We start from the raw sequence: 22,712 nt of genomic DNA on the forward strand, positions 1-22,712 counted from the left end.
TTTGCACTCATGTTTTTGCTTGTGGGTGCTCTTCTCAAAAGATGATGATCTTGTTCTAAATATTGCAAGGCGACATTGTTTTTTTATGTGTAATTTCTGAAATGATTTTAAACACATAATTGTGCAGTACACCCCAATCCACCTCACTGCAAGCCCCCCTACTACAGTCCACCTCACCCCACAGCAGTCCACCACAATCTAATCCCCTCAAATCCACTTCAACCCACCCCACTCCAATCCCCCCAACACACCCAAATCCAATCAGCCCCACTTCAGTTCGCCGCACTCTAATCCAAAAAAAGTATGACCCCACTCCCATCTGCCTCACTCTAATCCAAAACAAACTGCCCAATCCAAAACAATCTGTCCCACTCCATCCAATATGCCGCTCAGCAGTCCATAGCAATCTGCCCCACTTCAACCTGCTCCACTCTGTTTTGCATTGCCCCAATCTAGAACAATCTGTCCAAATCCACCTCGCCCCAATCCACCCTGCCCCAATTCACCCCACTCCAATCCCACACCAACTCAATTCAGTCCACCCAACTCCAATCCATTCTAATACGATCTGTCCCACTCCAATCCCAAACAACCCACTCCCAATCCAAAACAATCTCACCCACTCCAGTTTGCCCCACTCAATCCATCACAGTCCCACCCCACTACTCCATCACAATCCAGCCCAGTCCAATCCACCCCACTCAGTGCACTATACCTCAATCCACTCCGATCCACCTCATTCCAGTCACTCACCCCACTCCACTCCAGTCCAACCCACCCTGCTACAGTACAACCCACACCATTCCATCCAACCATCCCACACCAATCCACCCCACTCCAATCAGGTCCACTGCTACCCAGTCCACCTCACTTCATTCCAATCCACCCATCTCACTCCAATACAATCCAGTTTAGTTCACTCTACCCCAGTCCACATTAATCCACTGTACTCCAGTTAATCCACCGCACTCAAATCCAGTCAACCCACTCCAATCCACCCCAATCTACTCCAGTCCAATCCACCCAATCTACCCGACTCCAGTTCACTCCACCCTATCCAATCCACCACACTCAATTCCACCCCACCCTATCCCACTACAGTCCACCCCACTTTAATCCGATCCACCCTCTCCAGTCCACCCCACTTAATTTCAATATACTGCAATCCAACCCACTCTACCCAGTCCCTCACCCTGCCCAAATCCAATCCACCCCATCCCAGTTCAGTCCACTGCACTCCAGTCCAATCCATCCAGCCTACCTCACTCCAGTCCAATCTGTCTGCGCTACCCTATCCCCCACTCTGCCCTCCCCAGGGTAGCGCCGTCTACTCTTCCCCCACCCCCCACTACATGAAAATCACGGACACCAAATTCCCCTCTGCTCAACTCTGACACTCCACACCTTTAACTTTTAGCCATGCAGAAAATCAGCCACATTGAGGTACAGCATGGCAAAACAGATTGCCAAAGCCAGTAGCGCTTGTATAGGCGAGACCTATGTGCTTTCCAATGCTTGTGTTCATTGTTCACTTAGCATCCACTCTCCTATGAGGTCCTTAGGACATTTCTAATGGGAGCCCTGTGTCCATTCCTTCCCATCCTTGCATCTGGTCTCTACAATCAAGTCATAGAAATGCAGGCAAATGGCATACAAAGTCATAATTTGAGGACCAAACTCTCACCACAGGCAACAAACACTTTATGCTTTGAGGATGAGTCAGTCAGCACTGTCTATGTACAAATATTACTAATAACTAACTTATCCTTCTCTCTGATAATAGCAGTGCTTTTAAATGTTACTTTAAGCCACTCATTTTCAGCACAAAGTAAACCTAAACTGTAGCTTAGACTGCATATTTCAACTTTAATTGATGCCAATTTGTAAAGTGTGTATCTATTTTGAGCAGTAGATCGCAGTTGCACTTCAGTCTTTCGATTCAGAGGAGGAGGACACCAGTAAAAATGCTGAGCCCCTTCTGTCCAAAACCCATTTCAAATGAATGCTCCCAAGTTTCAAAGCCTTTTTGACACAGTTAGAACTTGAAGCCTCTTGTGAGCTCTGCCTGTCATGTAAACCTAAACCCCTTTACAACTGAAGGTCACAATACTGGTGACACCCAAAAAAATAGGCAGAGTCCACATACAGCCCGCAAGGGACAAGAAATGTTTGCAGGAACTCGAAAGGAAGGGGAAGGGGGAGGAGGAGATGGACATTTTTGCATCAGGAAGTGCAGTCTAGTGTGCCCAAAGGCGCCGTATAGTGTTCTGGCCTTAGAAGTAGGAATTGGGTGTTACTCCTGCTACTTCCTTGTGTTGTAGGAGGACAGAGGCATTGGCTGTATTTTAGATCTATGCCCTCAACACATTCCAGCAGAAAGACAAATTTGAGATATTCATGCACTGGATGGTAGAATTGAACCTGCAGGACGTGTAGTTCCATAACTTTTTTTTCCCTACACGCCCGCTGATGTTATCTGCTGTTCAGTGGGCAAGGAGTATTTCCTGTTTGCCATGCTCCCATTTGGCCTTACCAGTGCCTCTCGGGTGTTTATGGAAGTGTTCGTGTTAGTCACAGAGCATCTTTGAATGTTGGGTGTACCGATCTTCCCATACTTTGAAGACTGGCTGTTGAAGGTGGGCTCGCCCCAGACAGTCGTGGACTACCTCCACATGACGGTGAACCTCCTAACATTGTTGGGGTTCACTATTAACATGCCAAGTTCACACCTGACTCCTTTGTAGGCTTTGCAGTTCATCACAGATTCTGTGCAGTTTTGTTCTTTGCCCACAACATTGGGACTATGATCCTGATGTTTCAGCCTTTTTCCTGGATCTCAGTGAGGATTGTGTGGAGGCTGTTGGTACTTTTGACCTTTCTTCATGTATTCAGCAGGGGGACCCCTCTTTAAGTCTGCATTGGCCAGGGTTCTAGGTTGCAATGAGACTTTTAGTGCACTGACCATGCAGCCTTAATTGGTACAGTTAGTGTATGCTCGCTAAGTTGGTGTCAAAATGTATTTTGTTGTGAAGGTTGCAGCTTTAGTGGCATTCTTAGAAGCAGTTTGTCGAGTTTTCCGTAGTACATGTTAGGGAGTATCTGTAGTAGCTTATGCTTGACTAGGTCTGTTTTCCTTTAAAGGGAACAAGAGAAGGAACTGCAGAATCGTAAGAGGGGTAAGCGACCTCGAGGGCGGCCACGGAAGAATGTGGTGAGTAATTTCAGCCTCTTTGCACATTGTGAGCTCTTTGATTTAAAGCCCAGGCATTCAGAAGCATAATTAGACCTGTTGTTAAAGATCTTGTAGGATATACTGGATCAGCACAAACGGGCACTGTTACTTTATTATTCCAATGTAAATTTTTTGTTCACATTTTTATGGTTTAAATCTATTTTATTACGTTTAAGCGAAAAATACAACATTCGATCCGCTGGCGGGAGGGAAACAATAGACAAACTTGAACAATGGGAACAGCAAGGGAGGTGGAAGAAGGGGGACCTACCTATGTATGGTCATAGGAAGGGTAATTGAAGTCCACTGAGCACACCAGTATGGGTTACAAAATGAAAAGGGGTAGTGCCAAGAAGGTGAGATGTTGTCGGGTATTGGGTCAAATGGGGGCATGATCAGGGCTTTTCGGTCAAAGAAAGTGCAGGTATGGCACGTGAGTTCCTCTAAATTAATCGAAAAGATGGCATATGCATGGCCCCATACCTTATCAAACTTTGCTAGCGTTGCAGTTACGGCCCCCATCAAATTCTCCATACCCAGTAGTTCCCACACTTAAGGGAGCCAATTGAGTCTCGTCTGGTTTTAGTCCGTGTCCCATAGAGAGAGCAAAAGTTGTTTGGCCGCTCACAATAGCAGTTTGATAGCTCAACCCTTCGTGGATTTGAGGGTATGTCAAGGGGTTTGGCAGGCCCAGCAAGATATAGCTAGAAAACTTAGGGACGTTGGTGTCACATATGCCATCTACTGCCGTTATGACCTCTGTCCAGAAAGTTTTTATTTGGGGGCAGTGCCATAGGAGGTGTGTAAGAGTATCAACCTGGCCACAGTGACGCCAGCAAGAATCTTAGCTGCCTCTCTTCCATTGTACGATTCTGTCTATGGTGTAATACCAATAATGTGCTATTTCTTTTTTTTATTTTTTTTTAAAAAAATTTTTAAAGGAACATTTCTATGCTAGCGGTACTGGGGGCCGAGGCTCGGTGGAAAATGTCTTGCCATTCTTTTGTGGTGAAGGTGCATTCACATTCAACATCTGCTGTGCCGCTTATGGAAAAGGGGCTTGGGTTGTGTTGAGGAAGGAATAAATATCAGAGATGATGCATTTGTTAGAGGAGCAAGTAAGAAGCCATTTCTCAAAGGCTGGGAGTGGCCTGCCTGCATCAGAATTAACCAAAGGGTTAGATACCCAGTGTTGGAAAGTGGTGTATTGCTGGTAAGACAGTCATCATATAATGCTGCCTTATGTTCCCTGCCACCCATGAGTATGCCCATGATGTCCCGATTGCTTTGTAACCATTCTACAAAGGGCTCTATATGTAGGTAGAATAGGAGCAACAGATGTCCATAAACGTGCACCATCACCATAGGGGAGGCATAACTGCATTGAATCCACCATTGAAATCATGGACCAATGCCAAGCTTCTCCAATACTAAGCGCAGGCATGGCAAGTGGGCAGAATCAAAGACCTTGTCGGCATCTATGGAGAGGAAAAGATATGACAATGATGTGCCTTATCCGGCAGATGGAAAATGTGTTTTGTACTGTCATGTACAGAGCTTCGTTCTGGTATGTACTCGGTCTGGTTGGTGCTTACTAGGCCTTGCATGTAAAATGTGAGACGTGGTGCCAAAATTCCAGTGAAGATTTTGGCGTCTACATTAAGTAGAGAAATAGGACGATAAGGGTAGCACTGCACCGGGTCTTAACCAGGCTTATGGAGTTATGGTATCTTCACAAGTTGCGTAGTGTCCGTAAGGGTACCACAGAAACTGAATAAATTATAAAGGCACGCCAAAATAGGGGCCAATAAGAGCTCAAAGGTTTTATAAAACTCAGAGGTATATCCATCATGTCCAGGTGTCTTGCCAGGTTAGAGGTGGTTTATGGCCATGAGGACCACTATAGGGGAAGTTTTCCCATCTAGTTTGACGGCCTCCCTTTGAGGAATGCAGATCAGTGGGACCTGTGTCAGATAAGATTTGGCCATTCCTTGGTCTAATTTCTCAGCTGTGTAGAGGGCGGCATACAAGCATTTGAATTCCTTTGTTATTAACCCATCAAGATGAAATGTAGCACCATCTGTGTCTACAGAGAGTTTCCACAAATTGCTGCATCGTGAGGGCATGCAAACGGTGAGCTACTAACCACCCTGATTTCTTACCGCCAACATAATGTTTTTCGCTCACAGCAGGGTGTATTCCAGCCTGTCCATGCCAAGAGCAAGCAAACAGTTTATGGGTCACCTCTAGGTCCTTTATGGTGGATTCTAGCTTAGCACAAGTGTTGCGTCCGTCTTTGTTGAAGTGAACAGCTATCACAATAAGCTGGCCCCATATCGCTGCCATCCATGTGTCCCACGAGAGGGCTATGGCTGTGACGGGAATGTTCTTGGTAGCTTAAAAACAAGCTCAGTGTAACTGCGATTTCCATCACTGTCTTGTTGTAGGGAAGAAGCTTGTGATAAAGATGTCATATATGGGGATTAGGTGCAGAGCTATGAAAGGTGCACCGAAGAGTGATGGGGGGAATGGTCAGAAAGGGCAGCCACTCCAATGTCTACTGTATCAGTCATGACAGTGATACGTGGGGATGTGAGAAAGAGGTAAATTCCGACGTAGGACATGGACTCCGTTGTTAGATTGTTTTCTTTCCGCCCTCGAGTTCGGACGTGTTTCCTCTCACTCTGAGATTTCGATTTAGAAATTTCCGTAAAGCTCTCTTTTCGTCGGTATTGTATCGATCGGGTTAATATCCTTCCATCAACACAGCAGTACCGTCGGAAAAACAACTTTGTTTGCCCTTCGGGGGCGCGCGTCCGTGCCCAACCTGGGCTGACCGCGTGGAAGCCTCATGGATCGGACTCCATTCCAATTCTGTCCTCGGTGTCGCGCGAAGTACCCGTACACAGACCAGCATCTGCTTTGAAACCTCTGCCTTTCCCCAGATCATCGGGAAGAAAACCGTAAGGCCTGTCGATCGTTCTGATCGAAAAAGACTCTTCTAGACAGAAGAGCAAGAAGACTCGAAATGGCGTCGAGAAGCAGTGAACATCTCTACATAGAAGAACAACAACTGATGCAAACCGCAGTCTCAGTTTGAGATTCCGAGCAAGAATCCGAGGAAGACAGACCGGTCACAGCAGGTCAACATGTGAGTATGTCTGCCCCTGTACCCTCACAAAAGAAAAAGCACAAGGCCTTGGGTACGCCACTGCCGCAAGACCATGGCTCGGCCTGAAAAAAGACTGGCGGTGACCAACTTACCAGTTTGGCACCAAAAAAGGCTTCTCCGAAAACATCATAGACAACAAAAAGCTCAGTTCCCTACTCCACTAGACACCATTTTTTGGAGTCGAAAATTAGGAAACCAGTTTCGGAGCCGAAACCTTCCTCCTCATCTTTTTCGATCCCGAAAAAGCATGCTTCTGAGCCGAAAAGGCCAACTTATATACAGGAACATGGACTCTCAAAGAGACTTAAAGAAAGCCACAAAACCTCTGAAGAGGAGTTAGAGGTACAGCCAATACTAGAAGGCAATCCAGGATCCACATCCATAAGGAAACCGGGGGAATTCTGACAGCACGTCCTTTAAAAACCAAAAGGAAGTTAGCTTTTCCAGAGGAATTGGACACTATGCAGCCTCCAGCAAAAGTGCCAAAACACAAGGAGAAACCACCTCCTCAATCTTCTCCTCCTCATTCTCGTCCTCTCCTCCTACTAGCCCTACACCAGTGCAGTCTCCCACTCACTCTTATGACTCACAACAAGATAATGTGGATCCATGGAATCTTTATGACCCAGATCCTATTCCAAGTAACGATCCAGACAGCTATCCCTCTAAACCATCACCACCCGAGGATAGTACTGTCTATAACCAAGTTATAGCTAGGGCTGCAGCATATCATGGTGTCACCATGTATACAGAGCCCCTAGAAGGAAAAGGATTTCTTATTTAACACTCTATCCTCAACACATTCCAGATATAAATGCATCCCAATGCTCCCAAGCGTGGTAAAACATGCGGATCAGATATTTAGTGAACCTGTTAAAGCACGCATCATAACACCCAGGATAGATAAAAAATATAAACCTGCACCCTCTGACCCTGATTATATCACCCATCAGGTACCGCCTGATTCTGTGGTAGTTAGCGCTGCCAGGCAGAGAGCAAATAGTCAGTCATCAGGCGATGCACCCGTTCCTGATAAAGAGAGCAGGAAATTTGATGCTGCAGGGAAAAGAGTTGCGTCCCAGGTAGCAAATCAGTGGAGAATAGCCAACTCGCAAGCACTATTAGCTTGCTATGACAGAGCCCATTGGGACGAGATGCAAGACATAATCCAGCATCTCCCCAAAGAACACCAGAAAAGGGCACAACAAGTAGTGGAAGAAGGGCAAGCCGTTACTAACAATCAAATACGATCTGCCCTAGATGCAGCAGATACCGCTGTTAGAAGTGTCAATACTGCGGTCACTATACGCAGGGATGCATGGCTCAGATCTTCTGGATTCAAGCCAGAAATTCAGCAGGCTGTATTAAATATGCCGTTCGATTTAAAAAAAAAAAAAAAAAAAAAAAAAAAAAAACATCTTTTTGGGCCAGAAGTAGACACAGCCGTAGAAAAATTGAGAAAGGACTCTGACACAGCAAAAGCAATGGCTGCACTCTACTCTGCACCATACAGGGGGTCCTTTCGAAAACCTCAGTTTTGAGGTGGATTCTGACCACAACCCACTGAGGCATTCAAGACACAGGCAAAGCCAAGCTACTAACAGGGTGGTTTTAGGGGCGCATATAGAGAACAGTACCCCAGAAATAGAGGAAAATTTCAGGCCTCTAAGCAGCCTCCACAGCACCCAAACAGTGACTTCTCTCATTCCCTTCCACTCCACACCTCTCCTGTGTGTGTGTGTGTGTGGTGGGGTGGGGGGGCTACAACAGTTCCACACAAATTGGCTAAATATTATCACAGACAATTGGGTGCTATCAGTTATCCACAGTGGCTGTTGCCTAGAATTAATACACACTCCTCCAAATATCCCACCAAGGTCACACAAACTATCCACAGAACACACCATTCTGTTGCAAGAAGAGGTCCAGTCTCTACTACTCAAATAAGCAATAGAATTGGTGGCACATTCTCAAATAGGGAGAGGAGTTTACTCACTATATTTTCTAATTCCCCAAAAAGATGGCACCCTCAGGCCAATATTAGACCTCAGGGCCTTCAATCTTTACATCCTGTCAGAACATTTTCACATGGTAACTTTACAGGATGTCATCCCACTACTACAAAAACAAGATTTCATGAAAGCCGTAGACCTCAAAGATGCGTATTTGCACATACCCATTGTATCTCAGGTTTGTCATTCAGGGAAAACACTACCAGTTCAAGGTGTTGCCCTTTGGAATAACAGCTCCAAGAGTATTCACAAAGTCCTAAGCAGTAGTAGCAGCGTACCTAAGAAGACAACATATACATGTCTTTCCATATCTAGACGATTGGCTAATAAAATCAAACAGTCATACGCAATGCCAAAATCATATGCATTATGTAATACAAACCTTGCACTCACTAGGGTTCTCAAACTACCAGCAATCACACCTTCAACCAGCCCATTTACAAGAATATTTAGGTGAACTATTAGACACTCAGCAAGCTCTAGCATATCCAAATACACAAAGGATACAAGCTTTCCAAAATATAATTATACAAACAAATCAACAATACAGTGTCAGATTTGTCATGAAAATTTTAGGAATGATGGCATCATGCATTGCAATTGTGCCACACGCAAGATTAAGCATGCAGCCCTTACAACAGTGCCTTGCACAACAATGGTCACAGGCACACGGTCAACTTCAAGATCTAGTGTTGATAGACCGCCAAACGTACATGTCCCTTCAGTGGTGGAATTCCACAAATCTAAAAAAAAAAGGGCAGCCATTTCAAGACCCTGTGCCTCAGACCATAATCACAACAGATGCATCAATGATTGCTTGGGGAGCTCACCTAAACAATCGCAACATTCAAGGTCAATGGGATGTCAAACACACACAGCTACACATAAACCACTTTGAATTATCAGCTGTTTTTCTAGCGATCAAAGCTTTTCAACCTCTTCTCACACAGAAGAATGTTCTTATCAAAACAGACAGCATGACAACCATGTATTATCTGAACAAACGGGGAGGGATGCATTCATCCTAACTCTCCCTTCTAGCCCAGAAAATTTGGAAATGGGCAATCCGCAACCAAATGCATCTATTAGCACAATACCTTCCAGGGATGGACAATCAATTGACAGATATCCTCAGCAGAAATCACCAACAAACTCACGAATGGGAGATTCATCCTCAAGTACTTCAAAAATACTTTCAAAAGTAGGGAACACCAAACCTAGACCTGTTCGCAACAAGCGAAAACACAAAATGCTAAAACTTCGCATCCAGACACCCACTTCCCCTTTCCCAAGGCAATGCTCTATGGATCAATTGGTCATGGATATTTTCATACGCTTTTCCCCCCTCTCCCACTCCTTCCGTTTCTAGTCAACAAGTTGCATCAAACTTAACTCAACATGATACTCATAGCACCAACATGGGCACGTCAACCGTGGTACACCACATTTAGATCTGTCAGTAGTACCACACTCCAAACTCCCAACAAGACCAGATCTGTTGACACAAAACAAAGGTCAAATCAGACATCCAAATCCCAAGACACTCTATCTAGCAATTTGGCTCCTGAGGTCATAGAGTTTGGATATTTACAACTCCCATCAGAATGTATGGAAGTTATTAAGCAAGCAAGAAAACCCACTACTAGACAGTGCTATGGAAACATATGGAAAAGATTTCTATATTACTGTCAATCCAAAAATATTGACCCTCTTATAGCATCAACACAAGATATTGTATGTTATTTACTTCATTTACAACAAAAAAAAAAAACATTCGCTTCAATAAAAATTTATCTTACTGCAATTTCAGCATATTTACAAAATAGACAACATAGCTCTTTAGAGTTCCTGTCATTAAAGCTTTCATGGAAGGTTTAAAATGCATCATTCCACCCAGAACACCACTAGTTCCTGCTTGGAATTTAAATATAGTACTTGCACGACTTATGGGACCACCATTTTAGCCTATGCACTTATGCCAAATTCAATTTCTAACATGGAAGGTTGCCTTCCTAGTGGCAATTACTTCTTTAAGAAGATTTAGTGAAATCCAAGCCTTTACTCTTGAAGAACCGGTCTTCCAAGTACACAAACATAAAGTTGTACTAAGAACAAACCCAAAATTTCTACCAAAAGTGGTATCACCATTTCATATAAATCAAACAGTGGAACTGCCAGTATTCTTCCCACAGCCAGATTCTGTGGCATAAAGAGCTCTACATACATTAGACATCAGAAGAGCTTTAATGTACTATATACATAGAACTAAACCGTTTAGAAAGACTAAATTTGCCTCTTTCCAGAAACCTCATACAGGCAATCCCATATCAAAACAAGGTTTAGCACGATGGATTGTAAGATGCATCCAAACATGCTAAATTAAAGCAAAAAGACAGTTTCTAGTTACTCCTAAAGCACGTTCTACAAGGAAAAAAGGTGCTACAATGGCTTTTTTAGGGAATATACCAATGGCTGACATATGTAAAGCTGCCACTTAGTCAACACCACATACTTTCACTAAACACTACTGTGTAGACGTATTATCACGACAACAAGCCACAGTAGGCCAAGCTGTACTAAGAACATTATTTCAAACAACTTCAACTCCTACAGACTAACCACCGCTTTTTTACGGGAGGACAAACTGCTTTGTAGTCTATGCACAGCATGAGTATCTGCTGCAGATTCACATATATCCTCCCCAGAAGCCTGTAGTCGTTTAAGTTACAAACATTTGTACATATGTATATACATTTACATTAGCATGGACATCTCTTACTTTGTACCTATATACTCTATCACTCCTTCCTTTACCCTCTGCGGGAAAACAATCTAACAATATAGTCGATGCCAATGCGCAATGGACCGAAGAGGAGTCACCACTCGATCCAGTGACTCAAACACTTCTTCAAAGAAAAACAACTTGTAACACTCCGAGTCCAACACTAGATAGCAGCATAATGCACAGCATGTGAATCTGCAGCAGAACATGCCACGAACAGATGTACACTGGGTAAGTGAATTGTCTTTTCGAGTCACGAGACCGAGGGACTCCTCCCTTTCGGCTCCATTGCGCATGGGCGTCGACTCCATCTTAGATTGTTTTCTTTCCGCCATCGGGTTCGGACGTGTTCCTCTTCTCTACGTGTTTCGGTTCGGAAAAGATAGTTATCAATCGGAAAATTCGACGGTATTGTTTGCGCTCGGTACCAGGTTAGTGCTAGCACATCGACACCAAAGAAAGAAGAGCTCCGGCAGCCCTTCGGGGCTTCCACTCCTCGGCGGAGCCTGGTAGGTCCGACCGCGTCCATCTTCAAGGCTCATGGAACGGGACCCCCTTCAGCTTCTGCCCCAACTGCCATGCTAAGTATCCTTATACAGACCAACACTTGGTCTGTAATCTGTGTTTGTCCCCCGAACACACACAAAGAGGATACGTGCAAGAGCTCGAAGACTCGGCCGGACACCCCGACGTCGAAGAAGAGGAGACATTCTCCGTTCCAGATTCGGACTCGGACGAGCACGAGAGTGAGCAGCCGACGAGGCAACAAACCGTGAGTAAACCAGCCCCGGCAAAAACTCACTCGAAAATCATGAAGGCCCAGGGGACGCCACCGCCAACAGGCCATGGCTTTACCCGAAAACACGGTGACCAAACATCAGCACCGAAAAAGGCCTCCCAGCAGCCGAAGACATCTGACTCCGGTCGAGATACCGGCTCCGAACAGACTCTGTACCGAGATACCGGCTCCGACCAGACTCGACACCGAGAGATTGGCACCCCAAAAGCCAAAAAGGTTTCCTTGGAACCGAAAAAGACTGCCGAAAAGGTTTCGGTGCCGAAACATGCAGCCTCGGAGCCGAAACACAGCTCCTATACAGACGAACAGGGCCTTTCCTCACAATTACAAGGCCACAGGTTTGAACAAGAACTGGGCATGGGAGAGCCAGACCATATCCAGAGGAGGCTCCATATACAAAAAGATACGGGGAAAATCAGAACTCTTCCTCCAATAAAAATGAAGCGGAAGCTCGCATTCCATGAGGCGGAAATGCAGCCAAAAGCAAAAGTGGCTAAAGAAAAAACACCACCACAGTTTTCTCCACAGCCATCGCCACCGCCACATCTGTCCCCAGTAGCAACACCCCCAATGATGCAGTCACCAACGCGCACAGGGATGAGCCAAGATGACCCGGATGCATGAGATTTGTATGATGCACCGGTCTCAGATAATAGTGCGGATTGCTACCCGGCAAGGCCATCACCACCGGAGGACAGTACTGCTTACATGCAGGTGGTTTCCAGGGCAGCTACTTTTCATAACCTAGCATTGCATGCAGAGCCCATAGAAGATGACTTCTTGTTCAATACCCTGTCATCTATGCACAGCCAATACCAAAGTTTGCCAATGTTACCAGGCATGTTAAAACACGCCAAACAGGTGTTTCAAGACCCAGTCAAGAGGAGAACCATCACACCTAGGGTGGAGAAGAAATATAAACCTCCCCCTACGGACCCTGTGTACATTACACAACAGTTAACTCCTGATTCGGTGGTAGTAGGAGCAGCCCTGAAAAGGGCAAACTCACAAACTTCTGGAGACGCACCACCACCCGACAAAGAAAGTTGGAAATTCGATGCAGCAGGCAAAAGGGTGGCAGCACAGGCAGCCAATCAATGGCGAATTGCCAATTCGCAAGCTCTACTGGCAAGATACGACCGGGCACATTGGGATGAAATGCAACATTTCATTCAACACCTTCCCTAAGAGTTCCAGAAACGTGCCCAACAGGTTGTCGAGGAGGGCCAAACTATCTCCAACAACCAAATAAGGTCGGCTATGGACTCAGCAGACACGGCGGCCAGGACAGTAAACATGGCGGTAACCATTCGGAGACACGCGTGGCTACGTACCTCCGGATTTAAGCCCGAAATCCAGCAGGCTGTGCTGAATATGCCTTTCAACGGACAACAATTGTTTGGGCCGGAGGTAGATACAGCGATAGACATACTGAAGAAAGACACTGACACGGCCAAAGCCATGGGCGCGCTCTACTCCTCACAGAGCAGAGGCACTTTTAGGAAGCCGCACTTTAGAGGGAGGTTTCGGGCCTAGACCACAGAGCCTTCTACCTCACAAGTCAGACCCACATACCAGGGCCAATATCAAAGAGAGGTTTTCGGGGACAATATAGGGGTGGACAGTTCCCTAAAACAAGAGGGAAATTCCAAAGCCCAAAAACCCCACAAACTAAACAGTGACTCCAACGTCAGAAACCCACAACACCAGTGGGGGGGGGGAGGCGCACAGATTATTACCAAAACTACGGACGTGTGGGTCCTAGCCATTATCCAAAATGGTTATTACATAGAATTTCTACATTTGCCACCGGATATGCCTCCAAGAGCACACAGCATGTCCAAACAACACTTAGATCTGTTACAACTAGAAGTCCAAGCATTGTTACAAAAGGAAGCAATAGAACTAGTACCCAACCATCAAAAAGGAACAGGTGTTTACTCCCTATATTTCCTAATTCCAAAAAAGGACAAAACACTGAGACCCATATTAGACCTCAGAACACTAAATCATTACATCAAATCAGATCATTTTCACATGGTAACACTCCAAGACGTGATTCCCTTGCTCAAACAACAGGACTACATGTCAACATTAGATCTCAAAGATGCTTATTTCCACATACCCATACATCCTTCCCACAGGAAATACTTAAGGTTCGTAATCCAAGGCGTGCATTACCAATTCAAAGTGCTACCATTCGGCATCACAACAGCCCCAAGGGTATTCACAAAATGTCGTGCGGTAGTAGCTGCTCACATCAGAAGACAGCACATGCATGTATTCCCTTACTTAAACGGTTGGTTAATAAAAACCAGCACTCATCAACAGTGTCTTCTACACACAAACTACGTCATAGAAACCCTTCACAAGTTAGGGTTCTCTATAAACTACCAAAAATCACATCTACATCCGTGTCAAATACAACAATACCTAGGAGCAACAATCAACACACAAAAAGGGATTGCCACTCCAAGTCCACAAAGGGTACAAGCCTTCCAAAATGTAATACTAAACATGCACCCAAACCAACACTATCAAGTGAGGTTTGTAATGAAACTCCTAGGCATGATGTCTTCATGCATAGCCATTGTCCCAAACGCAAGACTACACATGCGGCCCTTACAATAGTGCCTAGCAACACAATGGATACAAGCACAGGATCAACTTCAAGATCTAGTGTTGATAGACCGCCAAACACACTCCTCGCTTCAATGGTAGAATCCTATAAATTTAAACCAAGGGCGGCCATTCCAAGACCCAGTGCCTCAATACGTGATCACAACAGATGCTTCCATGATGGGGTGGGGAGCACACCTCAACCAGCACAGCATACAGGGACAATGGGACGTTCAACAAAGGCAATTGCAAATAAACCATTTAGAGCTGTTAGCTATGTTTCTAGCATTGAAAGCATTTCAACCGCTAATAGCCCACAAACACATTCTTGTCAAAACAGACAACATGACAACAATGTATTACCTAAACAAACCGGGAGGGACACACTCATCACAACTGTGTCTCTTAGCACAAAAGATTTGGCATTGGGCGATTCACAATCACATTCGCCTAATAGCACAGTACATCCCAGGAATTCAAAACCAGTTAGCCGACAATCTCAGTCGAGATCCCCAACAAACACACAAATTGGAAATTCATCCACAGATACTACAAACTTACTTTTGAAGCTGGGGAACACCACAAATAGACCTATTTGCAACAAAAGAAAACGCGAAATGCCCAAACTTTGCGTCCAGGTATCCACACCCTCACTCCAAGGGCAATGCGTTATGGATGAGTTGGTCAGGGATATTTGCTTACGCTTTTCCCCCTCTCCCACTCCTTCCGTATCTGGTAAACAAATTGAGTCAAAACAAACTCAAACTAATACTAATAGCACCAACCTGGGCTCGCCAACCATGGTATACAACACTACTAGACCTGTCAGTAGTACCTCATACCAAACAGACCAGATCTGTTAACTCAACACAAACAACAGATCAGACACCCGAATCCAGCATCGCTCAATCTAGCAATCTGGCTCCTGAAGTCTTAAAATTTGGGCATTTAAACCTTACACAAGAATGTATGGAGGTCATTAAACAAGCTAGAAAACCAACTACAAGACATTGTTACGCAAATAAATGGAAAAGATTTGTCTGTTACTGCCATAATAATCAAATTCAACCACTACATGCTTCCGCAAAAAACACAGTAAGCTACTTATTACACTTACAAAAATCGAATCTAGCTTTTTCTTCCATTAAAATACATCTCACAGCAATATCTGCCTATCTACAGATTACACATTTAACATCACTCTTTAGAATCCCAGTCATCATACATTTATGGAGGGTTTAAAAAGAATCATACCCCCAAGAACACCACCAGTTCCCTCGTGGAACCTCAACATTGTATTAACACGACTCATGGGTCCACCAATAGAACCCATGCACTCTTCTGAGATGCAATACTTAACCTGGAAAGTAGCCTTCCTAATAGCTATCACATCTCTTAGAAGAGTAAGTGAAATACAAGCATTTACTATACAAGAACCCTTTATACAAATACACAAACATAAAGTGGTTCTCCGTACAAATCCCAAGTTCTTACCAAAAGTTATATCACCTTTCCACCTAAACCAAACAGTGGAACTCCCAGTCTTTTTTCCACAACCAGACTCAGTAGCTGAAAGAGCCTTACATATGTTACACATTAAAAGAGCACTAATGTATTATATTGATAGAACAAAACAGTTTTGCAAAACAAAACAATTGTTTGTAGCCTTCCAAAAACCTCATGCATGAAATCCAATATCCAAACAAGGCATTGCCAGATGGATAGTGAAATGTATTCAGACCTGCTATATTAAAGCCTGTTACGCCAAAGGCGCACTCCACTAGAAAGAAAGGTGCCACAATGGCCTTTGTAGGAAATATACCTATAACAGAAATCTGTAAGGCAGCCACATGGTCTACGCCTCATACATTCACAAAACATTACTGTGTAGATGTGTTAACGACACAAAAAGCCACAGTAGGACTGGCTGTATTACGAAAATTATTTCAGACAACTTCAACTCCTACAGGCTAAGCCACCGCTTTTGGGGAGATAACTGCTTACTAGTCTATGCACAGCATGCATATCTGCAGCTACACATGCCATTGAACGGAAAATGTCACTTACCTAGTGTACATCTGTTCGTGGCATGAGACGCTGCAGATTCACATGCGCCCTCCCGCCTCCCCGGCAGCCTGTAGCCGTTATAAGTTGATGAAACTTGTAAATTTGTAAATATATACTATTTTTTATACACATTATGTACATACATACTCACTCCATCGCATGGGCACTTTTTCTATATACACAACTCCTACCTCACCCTCTGCGGGGAAAACAATCTAAGATGGAGTCGACGCCCATGTGCAATGGAGCCGAAAGGGAGGAGTCCCTCGGTCTCGTGACTCGAAAAGACTTCTTCGAAGAAAAATAACTTGTAACACTCCGAGCCCAACACTAGATGGCAGGATAATGCACAGCATGTGAATCTGCAGCGTCTCATGCCACGAACAGATGTACACTGGGTAAGTGACATTTTCCATGGGCACAAGTCTGTTTCGCCTTCTGGATGGAGCAATCCAAGTGAGCATCAGGTCCAGTCTTAAAGCCCCTCCAACTATGATATCCCTGGCTGCTTGAGTAATAATGTGTCTGATTTCACCCTTGATAAATGCGTCCTGATGCTCATTTGGGGGCATAGAGTGTTACCTCTGTGTTGTGTCTGTGTAGGTCTACTCGGGATGTGGAATTTAATGAAATATTTACTTGTACATGGGACAGGTTGCTTCTTAAATCTACTTGTCCTGTAAAAAAAATATATATATATTTAAAAAAAAATCAAAACCAAAATCAACTTGGCCCTTTGGTGCCTTGCAGTGCAGCGAGAAATTATGGCACCAAACTCATCTAGTAAGAGCTTTAATAATAGCCTCTTTGATTACACCAGGACTATAGTAGGGTTTGAATACTTGTAATTTCAATCCGTACTGTAGCAATTTCATTATTTTGCCACCCTTCCGCATATCTACATCTGGTTGGGGGGAAAAGTGGTTGGAAGGAAAGCAAACTTGTAAACGCTCAATAGATTCTCATGAGCATCTCTACACATGCATATTTGCTCGTGCTGAAATGCACTTCACAAATATTTTCTAGGGCTACAATTTCCTGGTGTACTTTTGTAAGTTCTTGTGAATTCATGAAAGCCACTTATTCAAAGACAAATCATGGGTGCACTTTTGTGACTTTCTTTAAGGATTGGGTCCGTAATTAGGTCTGGTGTTAAGAAATACATTTTGTTTTTATTAAACTTCTATTTTTCTCTATCGGCTGGCTTTACTGTCAGTGCCAAGGAGCCTATTGGCACACAAAGTATTTTAAGTGCCAGGAACTATTGTGGCAATTAGTGGTTAGCGAAACTATGCGCCTTCTGTGCTCCAAAGAATCAACCTTAAATGGGCACCATCTTGGACACTCCCTCTTATTTGCATTTTTAAAACGAAAATGAGATACAGATAACAGTCTTAAAGTGAATTGGTAGGGAAATGTACAGTTTGCTTTGAATTACTTTAACCTGAATGCATAGTGTAAAAACACAGGGGATAGAACGGGCGGTGGGACTAGAAATTAGAGCTGCCTTTAGCAAGATATTTTTTTTTTTTTTTTTTTTTTTTTTTTTATTGCAAATGAGTTGCTGCCTAAAAATCGTAGCAAGGGTGCTTCCTAGCAGGTAGGTGTACTCAGAACAGTTATAGAAACCTTTTTTAGTTTTAATGTGCATAACAAGAAGTTATTCTTGTTGGTGCTAAAAACGTAGATGCATTTCCCCATCTCCTGAGTATTGAGTGTATTCTTCTTCATGTCTGATGTGGCTTCCAGACTCCTACTCCTCTGCTTCCTCTACCTTTGAATTCCCCTATTCTGAGATCTAGAGTTTCTTCATAACAATAGCATTGGAGAACTCACCATCATTTGTACCATCCCAGACATCTCCACAGGTACCGGCAGTGTTTCAACCATCCTCCAGACCCTCTCACAGTCATTGTGCATCTAGGATTAGATCAAGGTCTAGACACCATTCCTACTACTCCACCTCCTCTTCTAGTGCAGGAAGATATTCTCCCATGTTGTTTCTCCAGTAGATGTCACTATATTCCAGTCTGTCCTGGTGAGAGGGGAAGTTAAATATCCTGAAAATGGTTCCAGCACCATCCACATTGGTCATATTTGAGACGCTTTACCACCGATCAGCGTCAAGTCCTTTACTTCCTTTGGTTCCAGGTATTTTGAAACCAGCAAATGGATTTGTTCTTCACTCCAGCTAGATCTGTAGCCTCAACAGAGCAGAAGAAATACAGACCTCTGGAGCAGGATCCACTCTCTGCTCCTACCCACCCCCAGATTTTGTGGTCATCTTAGTGGCTAAGAAACCTCATTCTATACCTCCTTCGTCTACTATACCACCAGACAAAGAGAGTAAGAAACTGGATTTATTGGCTCCTAAAGGATGTGGTACAGCTGCTACCACCATGAAGTGAGTACATCGACTCTTCAGAGCAGCTACAATAGGGTCTTGTGGGACTCTTTACAGAAATTTGTCTACAACGTCCTCTGAGACAAAAGGGAGTTTGTCACTGAGGGAATGATGGTCTTCAACTAGATCCTCAGTGCTGCAGCTGATTTATCCTTGCTAGTGGGACACAGATACTAACATGGGGACATTCATGGCTCCGTCTCACAGCCCTCGAGTGTGAATCACAGCAAAGGATCCTTAATATGCCATTCTTGTGATCCACACTTCAGCAGTCACATGGACAATGAGATGGCCCAGATGAAGTCAGAAATGGAGACCTATAAGGCAGTTGGCCTCTAAAAACAAGAAGGAAGGCCTTCCAAGCCCTGCCAATGTAGTTTTTTTCTCTGAGGGTTCAAACCCCTCAGTGGTACCAAGGTAGACAGCAATCCCATCAGAAGAGGCCTACCAGCAACAGCCTAGAGGGATAGCTACTCAGCAGTCTGCTCAGGGAAGAAAACCTACACCAGGCACCAAGCCATGAATCCTTACTTCCCCCTCCTCTGCTACCTACCCCAGTAGGGGGAAGTATTTAACATTTTCTGATTGTTGGAATCTACCAAAAAAGACACCTGGGTAATAAATGTTGTTCGGGATGGGTGTTCAGATTCACCAGTCCTCTGCCAAATATACCACCAAAACCATCTGATCACCATCTACAGATGCTGTTAGCAGGTCAACATCCTGCTGCAGAAGCATGCAGTGGAGACTGTTCCAAGCAACCAGGAACTGGCATTTATTTTCGATACATTTTGGTAAAAAGAAAGGTCCTAGAAACCAGTTCAGACCCATTCTTGATTTGAAACTGGTCAACAAGTGGACTCAACACGAAATTTTGTATGCTGGCACTGCATCAGATCTATCCTCAGGTAAACTAGGGAAGCTCTGCTTGATAGATCTCAAAGATATGTACACTTTTTGTTGTTGTTTTTTTTGTTTTTAATACCAGTAGCCAAGAAGCATTGCAGATTCTTGAGGTTCTTCGTAGGTTAGGATCACTACCAGTACAAAGTGCTTCAGTTTGGTCTCAGATCAACTCTCAGAACTTTCTTGAAGTGTATGGCAGTGGTACCGGCCCAACTGGGGAAGCATTGAGTTTTCTTCTACCCCTACCTAGACAATTGGCTCATCAAGGTGTTGACTATTCAGGAAGCCCAACTGCATTACCAGTGGACAATCGATCTCCTCCAGCAATTATGGCTGCATATTAATCACAGCAAGTCTGCATCAACACCTGTGCAGACACTGCATTATTTGGGAACCTACATTGACACCAGTCTAGCAGAGTGTGTTCTTCGGAGGAGAATGTTATCAATCCATCTGCAGTATCAATCTGTCATGAAAGCCTCTCACCCCACAGTGAGGACAGTGTCATCTCTCCTGGGCTCGATGGCTTCATGTATCTTTCTAACTCTGAATGCCTGTCTCCACTTACGTCCTCGTCAGGAATGTCTTGGATCAGTGGGACCCACTCAGGGGCAATTGGGAGGACTGGATCACACGCTCCACCCATGCAACGCAGACTCTGAAATGGTGGTTGTCTCCAACGAATCTGCTTCAAGGGATGCCATTTCATCAGAATATTGCTTCCCAGACCAAAGTAACCAGTGTCTTCTTACCAGTATCAGGATTGCACGCAGATCACCTTCAAATCCAGGAAACATGGACTCGAGATTACCTACCCATCAATCTCCTCGAGCTCTCCCATCATTCAAGACCCAATCCCTGCTTGTTCAGACAGACAACACGACAACCATGTACTACCTCAGTAAGCTGGGGCGACCAAGGTCCAGACCTTTATCCCACAAGGCCCAGACAATTTGGAAGTAGCTGATAGCCAGAGACCTGTGCATTGTGACAACTCATTTCCCAGGTCTCCACAGTGTTCAAGCAGACTCCCTAAGCAGTCTCCTGCAGGAAAAAAAAGATACTTCACTACAGTGTTCTGCAAAACATCTTCATGTTGTGGGGTGCTCTGCACATCCAGTTGTTCGCCTTAGCAGAAAACAGAAAATGTTTAGGTTTTGCCTCAAGGTTCTTCAAACCAGGTACACTAGGGAATTCCCTATGGATCGACTAGTCTGGAACATGTCTGTATGCTTTTCCTCTGATGCCCTTGATCCTGGCAGCATGGCTCCTGAGCTAGTTCAGTAAGGACACCTGAACCTTCCACAAGACTGCATGAACATTCTCAAGGAGGCTAAACGACCAAGTCGTTCAGCCTATTCATTCATAGGGAAGAGGCTTTGCATTTGGTGTGCTAACGAGAACGTGGATCCAACAACCTGCCAAGATGATGCCATTCTTCCATACTTACTTTAGTTGGGGAAAATCTGGCTTCCAATTATCCATAAAAGTTCATTTGACAGCTCTCACTTCCTACAGAATGTGGCTAATAAGCCTTTTTTTTCTTTTTCAAAATTCCCGTTATCTGATAGACTTCTAGTTGCACATTCCTTACCTTAGAATTTCGTTAGGCTTAGTCTGTTATTGGAGATTTTTCTCAAGCAGTACCCCTGCATGTGGTTGGGTGGCGTCAGTTGGCTCCGCGTCAGTCATCGGCTTTGTGCACCCTGAATATGACATTGCCAGACTTATATAGGCACCACCCCAACCCTGTGACGTCGGTTCTTATTGCACGAGCCAAGCGCAGATCCGAAGAACAGCTACCCCAGTCACATTTTGACTGACCTTTTGAAGACATTTTGTCTAATATTTTTAGTGTTTCACTCCTGGTGTGATGATGTCTACGGTAGATCCGCACCTTGTGTGCTTGTGGTGTTTGTAGCGCAACCACAGCTCGAAGTTATGCTCACTGCCGAGCCATGAATCTGAAAACTTTGCCGGAGTGGTCCCTAAAGCTACTTGCTCTCGGTTGAGAGGAAGGTCCCGAGAACCATCCTGGAGCCCCCATTCTTCCCTGTCCCTCTCAAAGTCCTTAGGTGAAGAGGTAGGTCGAGGCTCAAGACGTCTAAGAGCAGCAGATGTTCTTCAATTTCCCCTGATCCGTTGGCAGACGCGCAAAAAAGGGGGCATTGTTGTTCTAGGCCTCTGTTCTCAGAGCTTGCTTCTGGGTCGGCTCCATACCTCCCTGAGTTTCTGGGAGCCAGAGCCACCCCTGCCCAACTCCTTGAGTTCTATGAGGCCTCATATTTGGGCAATCTGACGCTGCAGGATCTTGTTTGGGCCCTACAGGGTCAGCAAGGGCCCCCTCAAGGGGGAAAGGGAGGAGCAAGGGGGCACCCCGGGATCCTTTCCCAGATCCGAACCAGTGCCTACCTTCCCCAACAACAGTTGCTATGTCGCACCCATACCAACAGTTGGCGTTACCCTCATCATCGACTGTGACACGGAGCTGGACTGACATTGCGCAACGCTGAATCCTTAAACGGGGACTTTGCTGCCTAGGTCGGATTCTGACCCTTATTCTCTTGGTTGGGGTATGGTGAGGATTGGGAGGGGTTGCTGGACCCTTTAGAAGCTTGAAGATCCTATGGACTGGCATATGGACCTGGGTGAAGCCAGTGGTCCGGACACTTCACCTGACGCTGACATGCTTTCTCCCCCTACTGTGGCTATGGAGGAG

General features: G+C 44.8%; 1 protein-coding gene across 1 annotated transcript in view; it reads left to right on the forward strand.

Moving 5' to 3' along the window:
• Window positions 1-22,712, forward strand: part of CBX2 (chromobox 2) — a 103,585-nt gene that overhangs the window by 59,245 nt on the left and 21,628 nt on the right. The window contains exon 4 of the mRNA XM_069199708.1: window positions 3,142-3,211. Coding sequence (XP_069055809.1) covers window positions 3,142-3,211 — 70 coding nt within the window. The remainder of the gene's footprint in view (window positions 1-3,141; window positions 3,212-22,712) is intronic.

The sequence above is a fragment of the Pleurodeles waltl genome, chromosome 7, assembly GCF_031143425.1.
Source record: "Pleurodeles waltl isolate 20211129_DDA chromosome 7, aPleWal1.hap1.20221129, whole genome shotgun sequence".
In the NCBI taxonomy this organism is placed as follows: Eukaryota; Metazoa; Chordata; class Amphibia; order Caudata; family Salamandridae; genus Pleurodeles; species Pleurodeles waltl.